We start from the raw sequence: 16,474 nt of genomic DNA, 5'->3' as shown, positions 1-16,474 counted from the left end.
CACATTGACCTGCTGCTGGGCCCCGGCTCCGGGTCCGGGCCAGGGGTCACGAGCAAGGGCAGGCATATATGTATATATATATACATATATATACATATATATGTATATATATATACATATATATGTATATATATATACATATATATGTATATATATACATATACGTATATACATATATGTATATACGTATATGTATATATATACATATATATGCATATACATATGTATGTATATACATATATATGTATATATATACATATATATGTATATATATACATATATATGTATATATATATATACATATATATGTATATATATACATATATATGTATATATACATATATATACATATATATATATATATATATGTATATATATATATACATATATATGTATATATATACATATATATGTATATATATACATATATATGTATATACATACATATGTATATGCATATATATGTATATATATACATATACGTATATACATATATGTATATATATACATATACATATACACATATATATGTATATATATGTATATGTATATTTACATGTGCATAGTGAAAGGAATAATCAAAATATTAATTGTTCTTAATTGTTATAACAATAATAATAATTATAACAATAATAATGATGATATAATATAATGATGATGATTAAATAATATAATCAAAAAATATAACAATAGTTATAATAATAATAATAATAATAGTAGCAGCAGTATTAACAAGAATAATAATAATAATAAAAATAATATGCAGTCTCTTGTACTGCACATGAGTGTCCGGTTGTTATCAGGCAGGTTGTTGGTGCTCAGCCCTCTCCTCCAGTCCTTCTGTTGGCCCTCCCCCCCTCCAGTGAGGAGTTTAACAGTTTGATGGCTCGGGGGATGAAGGACTTCTTCAGTCTGTTGCTCCTGCACTTGGGGAGGAGCAGCCTCTGGCTGAACAGGCTTCTCTGGCTGGTGGTGACAGTGTGCAGAGGGTGGCTGACATTGTCCAGGATGTCCAGCAGTTTGTCCAGAGTTCTCCTCTCTGCTACTGTTGCCAGAGGGTCCAGCTTCATCCCAACCACTGAGCTGGCCCACCTGATCAGCTTCTCCAGCCTGCAGAGGTCTGCCTTCGTCACACTCCCCCCCAGCACACCACAGCGTAGGACAGGACGCTGAAGACCACAGACTGATAGAACACAGGAGCCTCCTGCAGATGTTGAAGGCTCTCAGCCTCCTCAGGAAGTCCATCCTGCTCTGAGCCTTCTTGTACAGCTGCCTCGTGTTGCTCGTCCAGTCCTGCCTGTTGTCCTGCCACAGCCCAAGATATTTATAGGTCTGTACGACCTCAACCTCCTCCGTTCCTATCAGAACTGGTCTAGGTCTGGGTCTGTCCCTCCCAAAGTCAATGACCAGCTCCTTAGTTTTGGAGGTGTTGAGCTGCAGGCTGTTGTTGTGGCACCAGGAAACAAAGTTCCTCACCAGGCACCTGTACTCCTCCTCTTCACTGTCCCTGATACACCCCACGATGGCTGTGTCATCTGCGAACTTCTGGACGTGACACAGTTCAGAGTTGTAGCAGAAGTCCGCGGTGTACAGGGTGAGAGGATAGGGGACAGTCCAGTCCCCTGCGGAGCGCCGATGCTGCTGACCACAGTGTCAGACGTGATGTCCTTCAGCCTGACGAACTGTGGCCTGTCAGTGAGGAGACACGGATCAACTCAGTTTCCTTCATCTAGGGCTGAACAAACTCAGAATTTTCATAAAACCCTCTTTCTGGAACAGGCCCCTGGCCCCGGTCCACCAGAGGCCTTCAGGCTCCCGTTCAGTTCGGAGGATTCAGCGCCTCCTCGTGTGTCTAGACTTGTCACGTGGTTCCCGCGCAGCATCACACTAACAAGAATGAGGAGCAACAGGAGGACCGCGCGCGTGCACGAGAGGCAATTCTCGTGAGCGGAAGTGCGAGCGCAGGAGGTGGGAGGCGACAGAGACTCGGATGAAGCGGCTGGAGGCAGAACTCAGATCCAGGGCGCCACCTGAGGCCCGTCGTCGTTCCTCTCGGAAACCTAGAGGACTCGGGGGTCGCTCTCATGGCGGGAAGGTCGAGCAGCCCCGCGGGGCGCGAGGACACCGGGACGTACGCGCAGCTGGAGGAGGAGGAGGAGCAGCAGCAGCGCGGTAGGTTTGTTGACTGGTCTCATTGAGTCTCAACGAGAATCTATTGATCACAACTCAGCTGTGTTGGTTTTATTGATGAAGGTCACAAATCAGTTATCACTGAGAGAAGAGTTTGATTAACTTGTCATCACGTGAAGGATTACAGGTCAGTTTCTCTTGTTATCTCGGGATAACCAGGTAAACCACCTGGGGACTTGCTTAATTACCTCGAGACCACTGCAGTAATAGAACAAGTACTCTCCAGTATTTGTACTCTATGTACTGGTGTTCACACCTTCACTGGAATCTGATCCATCAATCAGAATCTTAAAGCCTGGTGCTGACGTCACTGTTCACTCTTCTACGACAATTTTTTTGGATCCTTTGCGTGTCTGAACAGTACTATTTTCATACTGCTAGTTACATGGGTACTACAATCAATACTACTGTGTTTGAAAGAGTGAAAGCCTGGTTGATGGATACCACCTTTGCTTTTACATGTGAACTCATCCAGGAGCAGGAGGACTCAGGAAACAGCGAGTAAACAAGTCACGAGTGTCTGGAGCGTTTTAGCCGCACTACTCCAGAACGTCTCTTGCTGTTCATCGTGACCGGAGTGAGTCAAGAAGACAGAGACTCTCCTCTCACATCCTGGACCTGAGCTAGCTGATGCTAACACTTCCCACCCACAAGCAGTCATTGTGCTAAGCTAACCAGTATCCTGGACCTGAGCTAGCTGATGCTAACACTTCCCACCCACAAGCAGTCATTGTGCTAAGCTAACCAGTATCCTGGACCTGAGCTAGCTGATGCCAACACTTCCCGCCCACAAGCAGTCATTGTGCTAAGCTAACCAGTGTCCTGGACCTGAGCTAGCTGATGCTAACACTTCCCACCCACGACCAGTCATTGTGCTAAGCTAACCAGTATCCTGGACCTGAGCTAGCTGATGCTAACACTTCCCACCCACAACCAGTAATTTTGCTAAGCTAACCAGTATCCTGGACCTGAGCTAGCTGATGCTAACACTTCCCACCCACAACCAGTCATCGTGCTAAGCTAACTAGTATCATGGACCTGAGCTAGCGGATGCTGACACTTCCCACCCACCAACAACCAGTCATTGTGCTAAGCTAACCCATCCTGGACCTGAGCTAGCTGATGCTAAGACCTCCCACCCACAACCAGTCATTGTGCTAAGCTGCCTAGCATGGGTCTCAGCTCCATGAAGGAGGGGCTTAGAAAGACTTCTGGACTGACGATAGACATTAAGATAGCTGGATGTGTATTGTCATTCACACAGCATGAGCGTTCATGAGGGAAGGAAACATAGTACTCAGGCCTTGTTGCAACTACCTGACTGAACAAATAGATCAGTGAAAATAAGACAAGTTTTAAATAAGTTAAGTGTGACGTGTAAGGCGAGGAAGTCTGCACCCAAACACAGAGTTCACAACAAAAGGTTTATTCTAGAAAGTAGCAACAGAAAATCACCAGTAGGCTGGGAGAACAGGCAAAAAAAATCAAAGTTCAACTGAAAATAGTGGCAAGCACCAAAACACACTACACTAGAGAAAAATGCATCAGAGAGAAATTCACGAGGCGAGGAGCAAAAGATCTCGAGCAACAAGTCCGCCACCACTGGAACAATCAGAGGGAATCATCTGGAGGAGAGGGTGGTTAATGAAGCCAGCTCATTAAGCAGAGCGAGCTGCAGGTGTGCCGGGAGCTCAGTGCTCCTGGAGAATGCCCCGCCCCTAGGAACTCACTCTGCAGGGAGGAGGAGAGACGAATGACAGGGTAAGCAGGATCATGACATGAAGGAAAGGATACCTAGGACCTGGTAGTCAGTAAAAGTGGGCGTGGTCCTTTGACACAACACTCCGTAACTCAAACGCTACCTTGGTTTTGCAGTTACTTGATATATTTGGATTTAATCAAGCGGTGTTAAGATTTGTCCCGTCACGTCCTCCAGCCCTCCCAGTTTCCCATGTCTTTCTGATGAGCCAGCCTGGTCAGCCTGGGCCCTACCGCCTCGCCACCATCTGCCTGGCCACGCTGTGCGGCATCCTGCTGATCTCCATCATAGCTGTCACTGCGCACCGTGAGTAGACAACTGTCAGACACTTGTTTCCTCCGTCTTTCCTGTCTGACCATCATGTGGCCACCAAATATCTCGATTAATATCAAACAGATGCTGTTATGAAGAGACTCTCATTGCCATTTTATCAGGTTCATTGTTATTGTAGGAGCCATTTTAGACAGTTATGTATGGAAGTAATAACAGATAATGGAGTTGGCAGGATCTACGAGTGTGCAAGTCCATTGTTCCTGCTGTGCACAGATAAGAACAGACCTCAAGGGGATGCTGAAGGCTCAGAGCAGCAGACGCAGGAGACTGACGTACTGGCGCTGACCGCCTCGCTCAGAAAGCTGCAGCAGGAGAACGTCCTGCTGCGGAGGGAAAAGGACGAGCTGCAGGCCAAACTGGCGGCCAGGACCGTCACAAAAGGTACAGGACCCCACGCGACCATGAGGTCAGCACTGGAGTAAGAACCGCAAGAACTCATTAACAACATGTGGCAGAAGTGGGAGCCCTAAAGTGATACTTCCTCTCAAAGGGATCAGAGATCCACGGACACCCTGAGATGACTTCTTGTTGCTCCCTCAGGCTCCGTTAGCTTCAAGCTAAACATACATGGCTGGCTCCGCCTGCATTCTGGAGTCACTCAGCAGTGATGCAGGAGGGAAAACATCTTAGTGAGTGGAATACTCTTATTAGTGAGTACTTGGAGGGAAAAAAACAAACTTTTTGGTAGTGCCACTTTAAACCCGCTGTGCAAGACCAACATCAAAGGGAAAATTGACTTTGTTTCCATTTAAAATCAATTCGTCCTCATGCTTGTGTTGGCGGGTGACGTGCTCATCGTGGAGCAAGTTGTCAGGGCTGTGACTGACATCAGGGGGGCTCAGTGCCCGCCTGGAGGCGGGACCTCCCTGGATGGGAGTAGGCCTCTTATAAATGGACATTAATAGAAGGTTGTTTTAAAAAGTGTTTTTCACCTGGTTGTTCAGCTCCAGATGGGATCAGGCTGATGACGAAGGCTCCGGCAGCAGCGACAGTGGCGGCATCACCTGCTGTATGTCTGACTGACTGGCTCGTCTTCAACAACAGCTGCTACTTCATCTCCAGATTCAGTCGTGATTGGCTGGAGAGCCAGTCATACTGCCAGAGCAGGGGAGCTCACCTGGCCATCATCCACACGGCAGAGGAACAGGTAGCGTTGGTCCCGCCCTCTCAGCATGTCCATTACAACCATCCCTGCATTCTTTCCTCTGTGGGAACTTTCCCATCCACCCCTCAGGTAAAAACCAACGTTCCATGAGCATGAGAGACATTCATGCGTTTCCATCTTATATATCAGATCTTGTGTTTGTTTTATCTCACCTCCTGTCCCGAGGCAGCCATGTTGGATTGTTTACTTTCCCACCTCTTGAAGGCTGGCTTCAGAGCGGGACCTCAGCTGGAGGGTCATCAACTCATTGGAATCACGATGGTGGTTAAGTTCTCAAGATTGAGTTCCATGCAACAGAGGATCAGTTTGCTCATCTCTCTCTCTCTCTCTCACCCTCTCTCACTCTCTCTCTCACACTCTCTCTCACTCTCTCACACACTCTCTCACTCACTCTCTCTCACACGCTCTCACTATCTCTCTCTCACCCTCTCTCACACACACTCACTCTTTCTCACTCTCTCTCACACACTCTCTCATTCACTCTCTCACGCTCTCTCTCTCACACACTCTCACTCTATCTCACACTCTCTCACCCTCTCTCTCACTCTCTCTCACACACTCTCTCATTCACTCTCTCACGCTCTCTCTCTCACACACTCTCACTCTATCTCACACTCTCTCACCCTCTCTCTCACTCTCTCTCACTCACTCTCACACTCTCTCACACTCTCTCACTCTCTCACACACTCACTCTCTGTCACTCTCTCTCACACCCTCTCTCACTCTCTCTCTCACACACTCACACTCTCACACGCTCTCTCACACTCTCTCACTCTCTCTCTCACACACTCTCTCTCACTCTCTCACACACTCCCTCTCTGTCACTCTCTCTCTCACACCCTCTCTCACTCTCTCTCTCACACACTCACACTCTCTCACACACTCTCTCACTCTCTCTCACTCACTCTCTCTCACTCTCTCTCACACACTGTCTCTCACACTCTCTCTCACACTCTCTCTCTCTCACACTCTCTCTCACTCTCTCTCACACACTGTCTCTCACTCTCTCACACACTCTCTCACTCACTCTCTCTCACACGCTCTCTCTCTCTCACAAACACTCACTATCTCTCACTCTCTCACACACTCTCTCACTCACTCTCTCTCACACGCTCTCTCTCTCTCACAAACACTCACTATCTCTCACTCTCTCACACACTCACTCTCTCTCACTCTCTCACACACTCTCTCTCTCACTCTCTCTCACTCTCTCTCTCTCTCTCTCTCTCTCTCACAAACACTCACTATCTCTCACGTTCTCTCTCACTCTCTCTCACTCTCTCAAGTAGCTACTTGCCAGTAGCTGGTAGCTAGTTGACATGTAAACTCATGAGTAAACAACAGTGTTCAACAGATCTGCAGAACAACCAATCTAGCTAGCTGGTTGTTGTCAACTGAATGCGTCTCCTTAGACTGACGACATCATGTTGCATCACCACCACATCATCTGAACTACAGCCAATAAGCTGTGGTGTTATACTGAGGTGTGATATTGATACGATGAGAAGAAATATTGTGAAAATGTGACTGTATATGTGGTGGTCGTCTGTGCAGCAGGTTGAACAGGTTTACTGCTGGAAAACGTTTGACATGTCAGCATTCGTGTGTGTGTCTGTGTGTCTGTGTCTGTGTCTGTGTGGGTGTGTGTTTCCACTCAGATGTTTCTGTGGGATCAACTTCCCAGAGGCCACTGGAATGCGTTCTGGTTTGGGATCAGCGACGAGCACACAGAGGATCAGTGGAAGTGGGTGGATGGCTCGCCGCTGGTCGGAGGGTTGGTACTCGTCTTCCACCTCGACGGTATTTAGAATCATCTTGAGTCTTGGTTCCTCCCACAAGCGCCGAAATGTGCATCAGTATTGAGAGCGAACAAGTTGAGCTACACAGGATAATTCAGCTAACCTGAGGTGCATGTGGACACAGTTGTGACTGGTCTCAGGTGGTCTCAGGTGATCTCAGGTGATCTCAGGTGACACGGAGCATTAGGTCGGTTCACGGCCTGAAACTTTCCCGGCCAGTGTTTTTAAAGGGTTGAACGTTTTCACTCGTCTTTCATGACCTCCAGAATATTTAGAATAATATTCACCAACAGACTGAACACATCAGCAGAAAGAGCTTGTTCCTCTTTTGCTTTCATCAAGTCTGCATTTCTCAGACAAAAAATGAGGAAAATGCATTTTTGGATAAGAAACAATTTTCAAGCAGGAAATTGAAGTCATTCTTGAATTATTAATTTTACCTTGGTTGTGTCCTGTAATCAGCAGTCGTGGGCCTGGGGGGCTGCAGGCCCTGGAGAAAATTACAAAAACTCATGTTTTTAAAATACTCTTACTACATGAAATACATCGATAATCAATATGGTTTATTAATTACTGTGAAATGTAAAGTCACAATGCAACAGAAAAACCCTGAACCAAGTAAATGTGAGATACCTGGCTGGAGAACTGGATCATGTAACCATGACCTTTGACCTGCAGGGAAGCCAAAAAAACAGCAGAAGGATGAGTCTTACACAATCAGTTCATGTCCTCCTCTGGTTTCCGACCACAATATTTCTTATTTCCTTCTTTTCCAAGATGTCCATCCTCTTTCTTGCCAGCTCTGCAGGTTTTATCATTTTCAGCTGATTTCGCTACCTCCTTTTGAAAATATTGTTGGTGAATAAACTTTCCTCATTCCGTTTTGCTCCCTCGCGTCTTCCTCTTTTTCCTTGTTGCTTCATAGTATTAAGTATTGGTGTATTGGAGGTTACCATGGTAACCTGTGTCTACGCAGCAGCCATGCTAGCATAGAGATAGTTTGTTTTATTTTGGACGGTGAATGGCGTGCTGGTGTATGACTGTGACACCTGAACTGCTGGTAGGCGGAGCTGGCCGTGCCTCAGCATCCTGATCAGGTGAGAGCGGCTGCTAAGCTAACACGCCGTGCTGTATAATTACATGACCCATGACTAGTTGGCTGTCTTCATACACTGCTCCCACTGCCCAACACCCACGCCAGCAGCAGGGCCTGCTGCTCCCCACATCAATGTGTACTGTAGTTGCATTCTTGACCAGGATTGGCTGTGAGGTCATTGTGATGTCACTGATCCTGGACATTTGTTTGCCTCTGGTCTTCTGTTGTGTAGTTTCTGGGAGGTCGGCGAGCCCAACAACCACATCGACGAGGACTGCGGCTACATTGTGAAGACACGAGTGATGGAGCGAGTGGCCATACGGAGCTGGTACGACGCCCCCTGCACCATGTACTGGCCCTTCATCTGTGAGAAGGAGATGGGGGCCGCCGGCAGCACCGGCATGCCGCACTGAGACCCGACAGCCCTGATGGAGAAGGCTGGTAGACGAGCACGTGGAAGTTTCTAGGACGTCCCCCTGAACTGGCAAGGCTCCCAGGGAAAAGTGTTGATAAGAGTGACTGTGATTAGAGGAAACCATGCAACAACGCTCACAGCTGTTGTGAAGCTCAAGTGGGTGCGATGCCTCCACAACAGAGTTCTCTTCACCACAGACGAGAACGCCTGAGGAACGAGGTTCCTGCAGGGTCATTAGATGAGTTACTTTTGCCCTCAAATGTTGCTTTTGGTCTTAATGATTTTATTTGGTCTTAAAAATGTTCAGATTAGGAAGTTACTTCAACATTCCTGTTGCCATCAGTTCCTGCGAGTCTTTTTCAGTTGCTGATCAGATCATTGATCAGCAACTGAAAACACGACTGATCTTTTCAAAAGACCATTGATGACCTATTAACTATCATGAGATGTTTTGAGAAACATGAGCATGAAAGTCAGACTCCACCCCTTTAATTGGGTTCATCCTGAATTGACCTTTTGCAAAACCCCGCCCCCAAACGACCATTGTCCAATTAGCAACATCCGAGCAACTGTTACTAGTAAACAAGGTCCGACAAGCTGTGGACCTTGGACAAACGGTAAAGTGCTGTGCCTGTGGGTGGTGTAAATCCGACAGGAGGCACCTTAAGAGTTTGGCTGGGGAGTTGCGTTCTTCTCCCTCCTAAAGCCAAAAACACAGAAGTGGGGACGGTGCCGCTCCCAGCTGAATGTCTCGAAAATAAACAAGCATGCATTCGTCTGCTCCACGGTAAGGCTAGGCTAACGCTATAGCTAGCTGGCTAACGTCTAGCTAATGTGTTGTCCATCTCCAGCGGCGAGAACATCCACAAAAGTGCATATCAAAGTTATGGTGACTATTAGTGAATATCGGTCATTACTAGGATACCACCAGCAGAGCGTGGGGAGACATCATGGGGTTTCTCTGGCTTTAGCCTGGACAGTTGTAGTGTCCCTTGGTTGCATATTTTAATTCTTTGAAAGTACCCCTCCACTGCATACTGTTACCCCCATGCCTCCATCTGGAAGATATTGGGCAGGTATTTCTCCAAAAAGAGCCACTAAAACACAGGTATACTTCTCCCAGCCATGACATGTTCACGCTCCAGCTGCGTCAAGAAGGCTGTTGGATTAGCAACAGTAACTAAGGGGGGCGGTGCTTTTGCGAAGGGTCAATTAGGACCCCTGTCTTCTCTGTCTGCTGGGTTTCTCTGTCTTTCCTAGCCTAAATAGCTTATACCAGCCATCATGCATGTGACCATCTTGGCTGCCATGATGTGTTTTATGATTGATCAGGTACGCGGTCACAGAGTACTCAGCTGTGGTATAATTACTGTGGTATGAAGAAGATATACTCATAGGAAACCAAGGATGTTTATGCCATTATCAGTGATATTTACTGATTCAGCTATTAGTCACCAAAACCAGCGTGAAGTCAAAATCGTGATGTAACTCAGGTGGAACCTCAATTTTCTACTGAAATTCCACAAATGAAGATGAATATCAACCCACCTGAGTGTCTACACACACAAACTCAGACCTGTGAGTGTTCTGAGGGTGTGAAGCTTCTGTTTTGAAAATAAAAAGATGATGTATCAACTACTTTATTGTGATATTTTGCAATTCAATAATCAATCAACCTTTATTTGCAATGCACCAAATCACAACAGAAGCCATCTCAAGGCACTTTACCCTGAGAGCAGGTCAAGAACCTCCCTCTTTGACTCAGATGGAAGACACCCAACGTTCCCACAGGAGCAGCACTCGGCGACGGTGGTGAGGGAAACTCCCTTTAGGAGGAAGAAACCTCAGGCAGAACCAGGCTCAGAGTGGGCGGCCATCTGCCTCGACCAGTTGGGTTTGAGAGGGGGAGGACAGAGAGAGGTGGGGGGTGGGGGAGAGAGAGAGAAGTCTATATCTGTCATTAAGGATGCAGTTCCCCACCTGACCTCCTGGTGTCCTACTCATGGGTATCATCCTTGAGAGTGCCAACAAACTGTTGCAAAGGTGCTCAGGCTCCACCCATCCACCCAACTCCTTCAGCATGGCGATTGAACCAAAACAGTGAACTTCCTGTATCTTTGTGTGTGTGAATGAGACAGATGAACCATCCACCCACCCACCCATCCATCTATCCATCCACCCATCCATCCATCCATCCATCCATCCATCCATCCACCCACCCATCCATCCATCCATCCATTCACCCATCCATCCATCCATCCACCCATCCATCCATCCATCCATTCACCCATCCATCCATCCATCCATTCACCCATCCATCCATCCATCCATTCACCCATCCATCCATCCATCCATTCACCCACCCACCCATCCATCCATCCATCCATCCATTCACCCACCCATCCCTCCATCCATCCATCCAGCCATCCATCCATCCATTCACCCACCCATCCATTCACCCACCCATCCATCCACCCATCCATTCACTCATCCATCATCCATCCATCCATCCATTCACCCACTCATCCATCCATCCATCCAGTCACCCACCCATCCATCATCCATCCATCCATCCATTCACCCACCCATCCATCCCTCCATCCATCATCCACCCATCCATCCATCCCTCCATCATCCATCCATCCATCCCTCCATCCATCCATCCATCCATGTTCCCCCTCTCCTCCTGTTGAGGGTCGTGGGGGTGGAGCCTATCCCAGCAGCCTTCCCCCTGGACAGGTCCCCAGTCCATGGCAGGGCCAACACATAGAGACAGACAACCACTGGCTCTCCCAGCCACGCCTACGGTCAATTTAGAGTCTGGATTAACCTGGTCCCTCTTGATGTCTTTGGACTGTGGAGGAAGCTGGAGTACCAGAGAGAACCCAGCAGGAACAGGGAGAACATGGAGACTCACCCAGAAAGACCCCGTGCTGCAGCCGGGGCTCCACCCACAACCTTCTTGCTGGGGGCCACAGTGAGGACCAGTGCTCCACCCACAACCTTCTTGCTGGGGGCCACAGTGAGGACCTCTGCTGCACCGGGCCCCACCAGAAGAAACTTAATTGGCGTATATCAGATCATTTCCTGTACAAAGTAACTGATGACCTCACGTGTTCATGAGGTAGTTACGACAGGTATCCTTAGCTTTATTAGCTTGTTTTCGAGGCAACAAAATCTCAACTTCACAGGAAGTGTGGAGTACATGAACAACTGAAGTAATCAACATTGTGTACTGTGCTTGTATGTGTAAGGATGACAGCTGTTAACTCAACTGATCAGAGCAGCGTGATGGGCCAGCGTGCCACTGCTGTTACAGGACACATCAGCTGGAGCTGCTGGACGAGGCCACGCCCCCAAATGTATGACAGCTGTGATGTGTGTGTGACATCTTTCGCATGTGTGAGAGGTGCAAATGACAGAACAGGTGAGAGGCACTGAGGACGAGTGTCTGACATCCGCTGAGCTTCATGTGTTGTGCTAATCTGATATAATCCACAAGTGACATCATCAACTCTGATCAGACACTGGATGAACTATTTTAATCAATATTATCGTGGATTAAATCATGTATACACATTTATACATTTATATATATAGAGAGAGAGAGAGAGTGTATATATCCTTTTTATATATCCATCGTCATCTTCCGCTTATTCCTACACATGGATGGATGGATGGATATACAGTATATATATATATATATATATATATATATATATATATATATATATATATATATATACTGTATATATATATACTGTATATATATATATATATACTGTATATATATATATACTGTATATATATATATACAGTATATATATATATATATATATATATATATATATATATATATATATATATATACTGTATATATATACTGTCACGTGATAAGGACAGTCTGTTGCTTCAGATCTTCCTGCGGTCCTGCAGGGGGCGCCACTGACCCAAACAAGTCACTCTCCTGAGTTCTGGCTGAAGTACTTCCTACTACCTCTATGAAGCAGAGAAGATTCAGGAATACTTGAATACTTCAGCCTTTGATGCTTTTATTAGGGAGCTGAACACAGACGGAGTCTGTGGAATATGCTGGTCTGAGCCGTCCTACTCGGGACCAGCTGCCGGACCCGGGTCCTGTCATGTAGTGCGCTGGTCAGGCTGCAAGTGTCCTCGAGTGGGCAACCTGAGGTGGAGGGCTGGTCGGCCTTGAGCTGGTTACCTGATCAGGAAGTCAGCTGGCCCACTTCTGTCACGGCCCATTAGCTCAGATTACAGTCCAGACTGAGCCAGAGGACAGAGGGACGCTCGCCAGCCTGCAGCACCTCAGCACCTCTCCCTGGTTACGCCATCCAGGATGTTCACCATTGTACATTCATCTGTTCTGGAAATTAGGTGAAAGACAAAGGTCTATCAATAAAATCTAGCCTACATTTGAAGCTGGTCACATGACCTGGAAGTATTTTCATGAGGTTTATTCTAATTAATATCAGGTGTGAATATGAACTCAGAGACAAACATTGTCCACTGGAGCTTATTGCTGCTGTGCTGTGGGTTTGCTGCACGTTCTGATCTTCCAGCTCCGAGTCCGTTTACTTACTCGTGGTTCGAGTGATTTCCGGTCTCAGGTCCAGGTGTTAGGGGATCCCTGATCCTCCATCTGGATCAAGGAGACCTGGACTACACCAGACCACCTGGAGAGGTGGTGACCAGATGTTCCTGGTCAGTTTAGCTGCTGTTAGCATCAGTCTCTGTTAGCTTCAAGCTAAATATACGTGGCTGGTTCTTCCTGCAGTCTGGAGTCACTAAGAAGGGTTGGAGGAGGGAGACCACCTGAGTGAGCTGAGTCCTCCTGGTAGTGAGGACTGGAGAGGTAAAACACACTTGAAGGACTCTGACAGATTGATAGACATCAAACCTGTGAGCGGCCCCCTGAGCCAGGTGCACCACGTTACCTGAAAGCCTGTAGCTAAAAGCAGACCAAGGTGAGACATCATCTGACCATGTCCTGCACGAGCCAATCAAACATGACTGATGATGTCAGCTGTGCTGAGGGAGCGAGGACAAGTTTTCAGGCAACTTCACAGGTGCTTCCGTTTCGAACCTGAGATACCAGAACTGGACCTCTCGCACTCCTGTTCACCTCCACCAGGGAGGTCATGTGATCAGTGGCGTCTGTCAGCAGGGTCGCACTAAAACAGGCTGATTTCTACCAAACCCTGTGGAGGGGCAGAGCCTGGGTCCAGCCATTACGTTCTGGGTCAGATGAGTCATGGCGCCACCTGGTGGCAACAGGATGTCATGTTTCTTCTACACTTTGATGTCCTCATCCTAGTGGACCAGATCCTCTCAGACGAGGTCAGAACCTCCTTCAGAACCTGGTGATGGGTCGCTGGAAAGACTGAGAGGTTACCGTGGCGAGGAGGCGGCTATGTTGGATGTCTGACCATAGAACAGGAAGCAGTAACTGGAGTCACATGATCAGGTCTTTAATGAAGACATGTACAAGCCATAGTGCCACCTGGTGGTTCCAGGGAGTCAGACTGATGGAACGAACATCACACATGGATGTGTGTGTTCTCCAGCGCCTCCTAGAGGAGGCAGCAGTAGTCTGCTCCTACATGTAGAATCCTGATATGATCAGGTTTCACCTCCCTCTCTCTCTGCTGAACACACACTCACACACACATACACACACTCTGGGACGTGTGGGTGATTCGAGGGTACGAGGCTCCACCCCTCATTGGTTTTCTGGGTTTATTTTGGACCTGAAGACAGGTACCTCAGGTGTGACTCTGGGTCCTGAGCTGGACTGAGTCATGAACCAGTCCACCCAGAACTTTACTCCAAAAGTCATGTTGTTGTCTAGGTGACCTCCTGCTGAGAAAGAAGAACCTATCAAATCAGTTTATTATTTATTGATAATGGATTTATTGACCATCACGTTGTTTGACAGCATCCTTAAGGTGGCGTTTCCAAAGCTGTCTTGCCACCAAAAAACTGTAAATCCCCATCAAGCTGTAAGTCAGATTACAGGATGTGAAGTGGGCGGAGCAAATAAGATCATGTCTCCTCAAAGACCAATTGCTGCGGTCCTTCCTGTCATGGCTCGCCATCCTCCTCCTCCTGAAGAGATCTGGACATTTATTGCAGCAGGTTTGAGGCTGTGGAGCCACCCCCTGCAGCTCTAAGCAGCGGAGGCACAAGTTTGATTCTTGATCCATTGATTGGTTGTTGGGCGGTGGCCTCGCTGTGTGTCAGGTGTGACGCACGTTCAGCCTGTCCTGCTCTAATTCCCTAACGAGATTGCTGGGCCCCGGATATCCCATTAGCCCCTGATTAACCAGGCTCAGCTCATTAGTGCTGACAAACTGAGTCACCCAGACTGGCCACGCCCACCTCATTCCTGCAGAATTTTTCAAGTTTGCTTTCTTGGAAATCATCAAAGAAATGAAGCTCAGGTCAGAGACATAGAGGCTGGAGGCTCCTGGGCGGATCAGAAGCTGCTGTCGTGAGTCAGTTTGTCATGAACCTTCGCGGCGCTGGGTGTCGTCTCCATGTTCTCAGTGCTCTCATGTCTTTGTTCTCACATTCTAACATTCCATGTGTCCACCTGTGCCCTTTCTCCTCCTCTTCTTCCATTTCTTCTCCTGCTCTTATCTTTTGACCTCATAACCTGATTTTCTCCCTCCAATCGGTTTACCTACCTCCTCTCGCCGTGCTCCCTCTCCCCATCTCTCTCTCTCCTTCCCTCTCTATTTCCATCTTTGAGCTTTATCCCTTCATCCCTTATCTCCTTCATCCCCTCCAATCCTCATCTGTTCTTCCCTGCGGAGGAAGAGAGAGTTTTTCACCAGTGGGCTGGTAGCAGTCTGCCGGGAGAGAGTTGTCAGAGGAGCAGGTTGCACTCCGGGTTTGTGGAATCTAAGCGAGCTGCGAGGGGAATCGTAGGGCGGACGCCAGGAGGTGAGTATCTCCTCAGAACCTCTCGCTTGTTTCCATCAGGCCTCTGCTTGTGAACACGTCGGTGCCTCGCTGTGCACCAGAAGAAGGTTTTCTGTGCTGCTTCATCAAACCAGGACTTGTGTCTGGAAACTCATCAGCAGGAACTTCCTCCGAGTGTCAGTCTTGCGTTCTTTGGCAGCAGAACATATCCGTCTGTTCTTTGATTTAAGAGCCGTGGGTTCTGACGCCTGAACACCTGTGCAGGTGATCTGTGGGTTGTGGGGGATCAGTTCTTCAGATTCAGCCTCCTCCCTCTCACTGTGTCTGCAAACAAACTTTGGTAATTTCCTAATTTGGAGATCAAATCACAGTTCCATGTGTGAGGGAACAGAGGAGTGGCTGTCATGTTTGACCGAGCCTCCGTCACGTCTCCCAGCGTTCACGCCGCCACCACCGCCGCCTCCTCCCTGATCCCCAGGTAAAGAGCAGGCAGTAATCGGATGACAGGAGATTTGACTGCTAAAGCTTCCTTTAAGATCTCCTATGGGATTTACAGCCCCCCCCCCCCACACACACACACACACGTCCTGTCTGTCACAGGTTCAGTGTCTACCTGCACCATCACTCTCACATTAGTGACGAACCAATTGATGAAGTATTCTGACTGGTTTTTTAATGATCATCAACACCAGTGGAGTTGATCCATCAGTTCTGAACTGATAACAGTTTCAGATCTCTGAGTGCTTTTCTTCAGTAGAGCCCCAGTTGCATG

The 16,474-nt window shown here is 47.6% G+C and overlaps 2 protein-coding genes across 7 annotated transcripts in view; both read left to right on the top strand.

The window, feature by feature from the left end:
* Nucleotides 1-1,993: 1,993 nt before the first annotated feature.
* Nucleotides 1,994-10,387, top strand: LOC147240183 (uncharacterized). Of its 6 annotated transcripts, XM_086194011.1 has the most exons (7): nt 2,039-2,172; nt 2,666-2,767; nt 4,127-4,255; nt 4,496-4,663; nt 5,227-5,516; nt 7,106-7,221; nt 8,575-10,387. In XM_086194011.1, the coding sequence occupies exons 3-7, from the start codon at nt 4,153-4,155 to the stop codon at nt 8,753-8,755; spliced, it is 858 nt and encodes a 285-aa protein (XP_086050137.1). In that variant the 5' UTR covers nt 2,039-2,172; nt 2,666-2,767; nt 4,127-4,152; the 3' UTR covers nt 8,756-10,387. The 6 variants fall into 6 exon arrangements, with proteins under 6 accessions (XP_086050135.1, XP_086050139.1, XP_086050134.1 ...); XM_086194009.1 differs by lacking the exon at nt 2,666-2,767 and having other exon boundaries at nt 1,994-2,172; nt 5,227-5,429; XM_086194013.1 differs by lacking the exon at nt 2,666-2,767 and having other exon boundaries at nt 1,994-2,172; nt 5,227-5,429; nt 7,106-7,247.
* Nucleotides 10,388-15,300: 4,913 nt separating this feature from the next.
* Nucleotides 15,301-16,474, top strand: part of gnb3b (guanine nucleotide binding protein (G protein), beta polypeptide 3b) — an 11,933-nt gene continuing 10,759 nt past the window's right edge. The window contains exon 1 of the mRNA XM_086192636.1: nt 15,301-15,723. The gene's annotated coding sequence lies outside the window, so the exon portion shown is untranslated. The remainder of the gene's footprint in view (nt 15,724-16,474) is intronic.

The sequence above is a fragment of the Aulostomus chinensis genome, chromosome 22 (genome assembly GCF_037954235.1).
Source record: "Aulostomus chinensis isolate RoL2024-O1b breed Wild chromosome 22, RoL_Achi_v1.0, whole genome shotgun sequence".
NCBI classification, from domain to species: domain Eukaryota; kingdom Metazoa; phylum Chordata; class Actinopteri; order Syngnathiformes; family Aulostomidae; genus Aulostomus; species Aulostomus chinensis.
The sequence above is the reverse complement of the archived record's forward strand: the minus strand, read 5'-3'. Positions and strand labels throughout refer to the sequence as shown.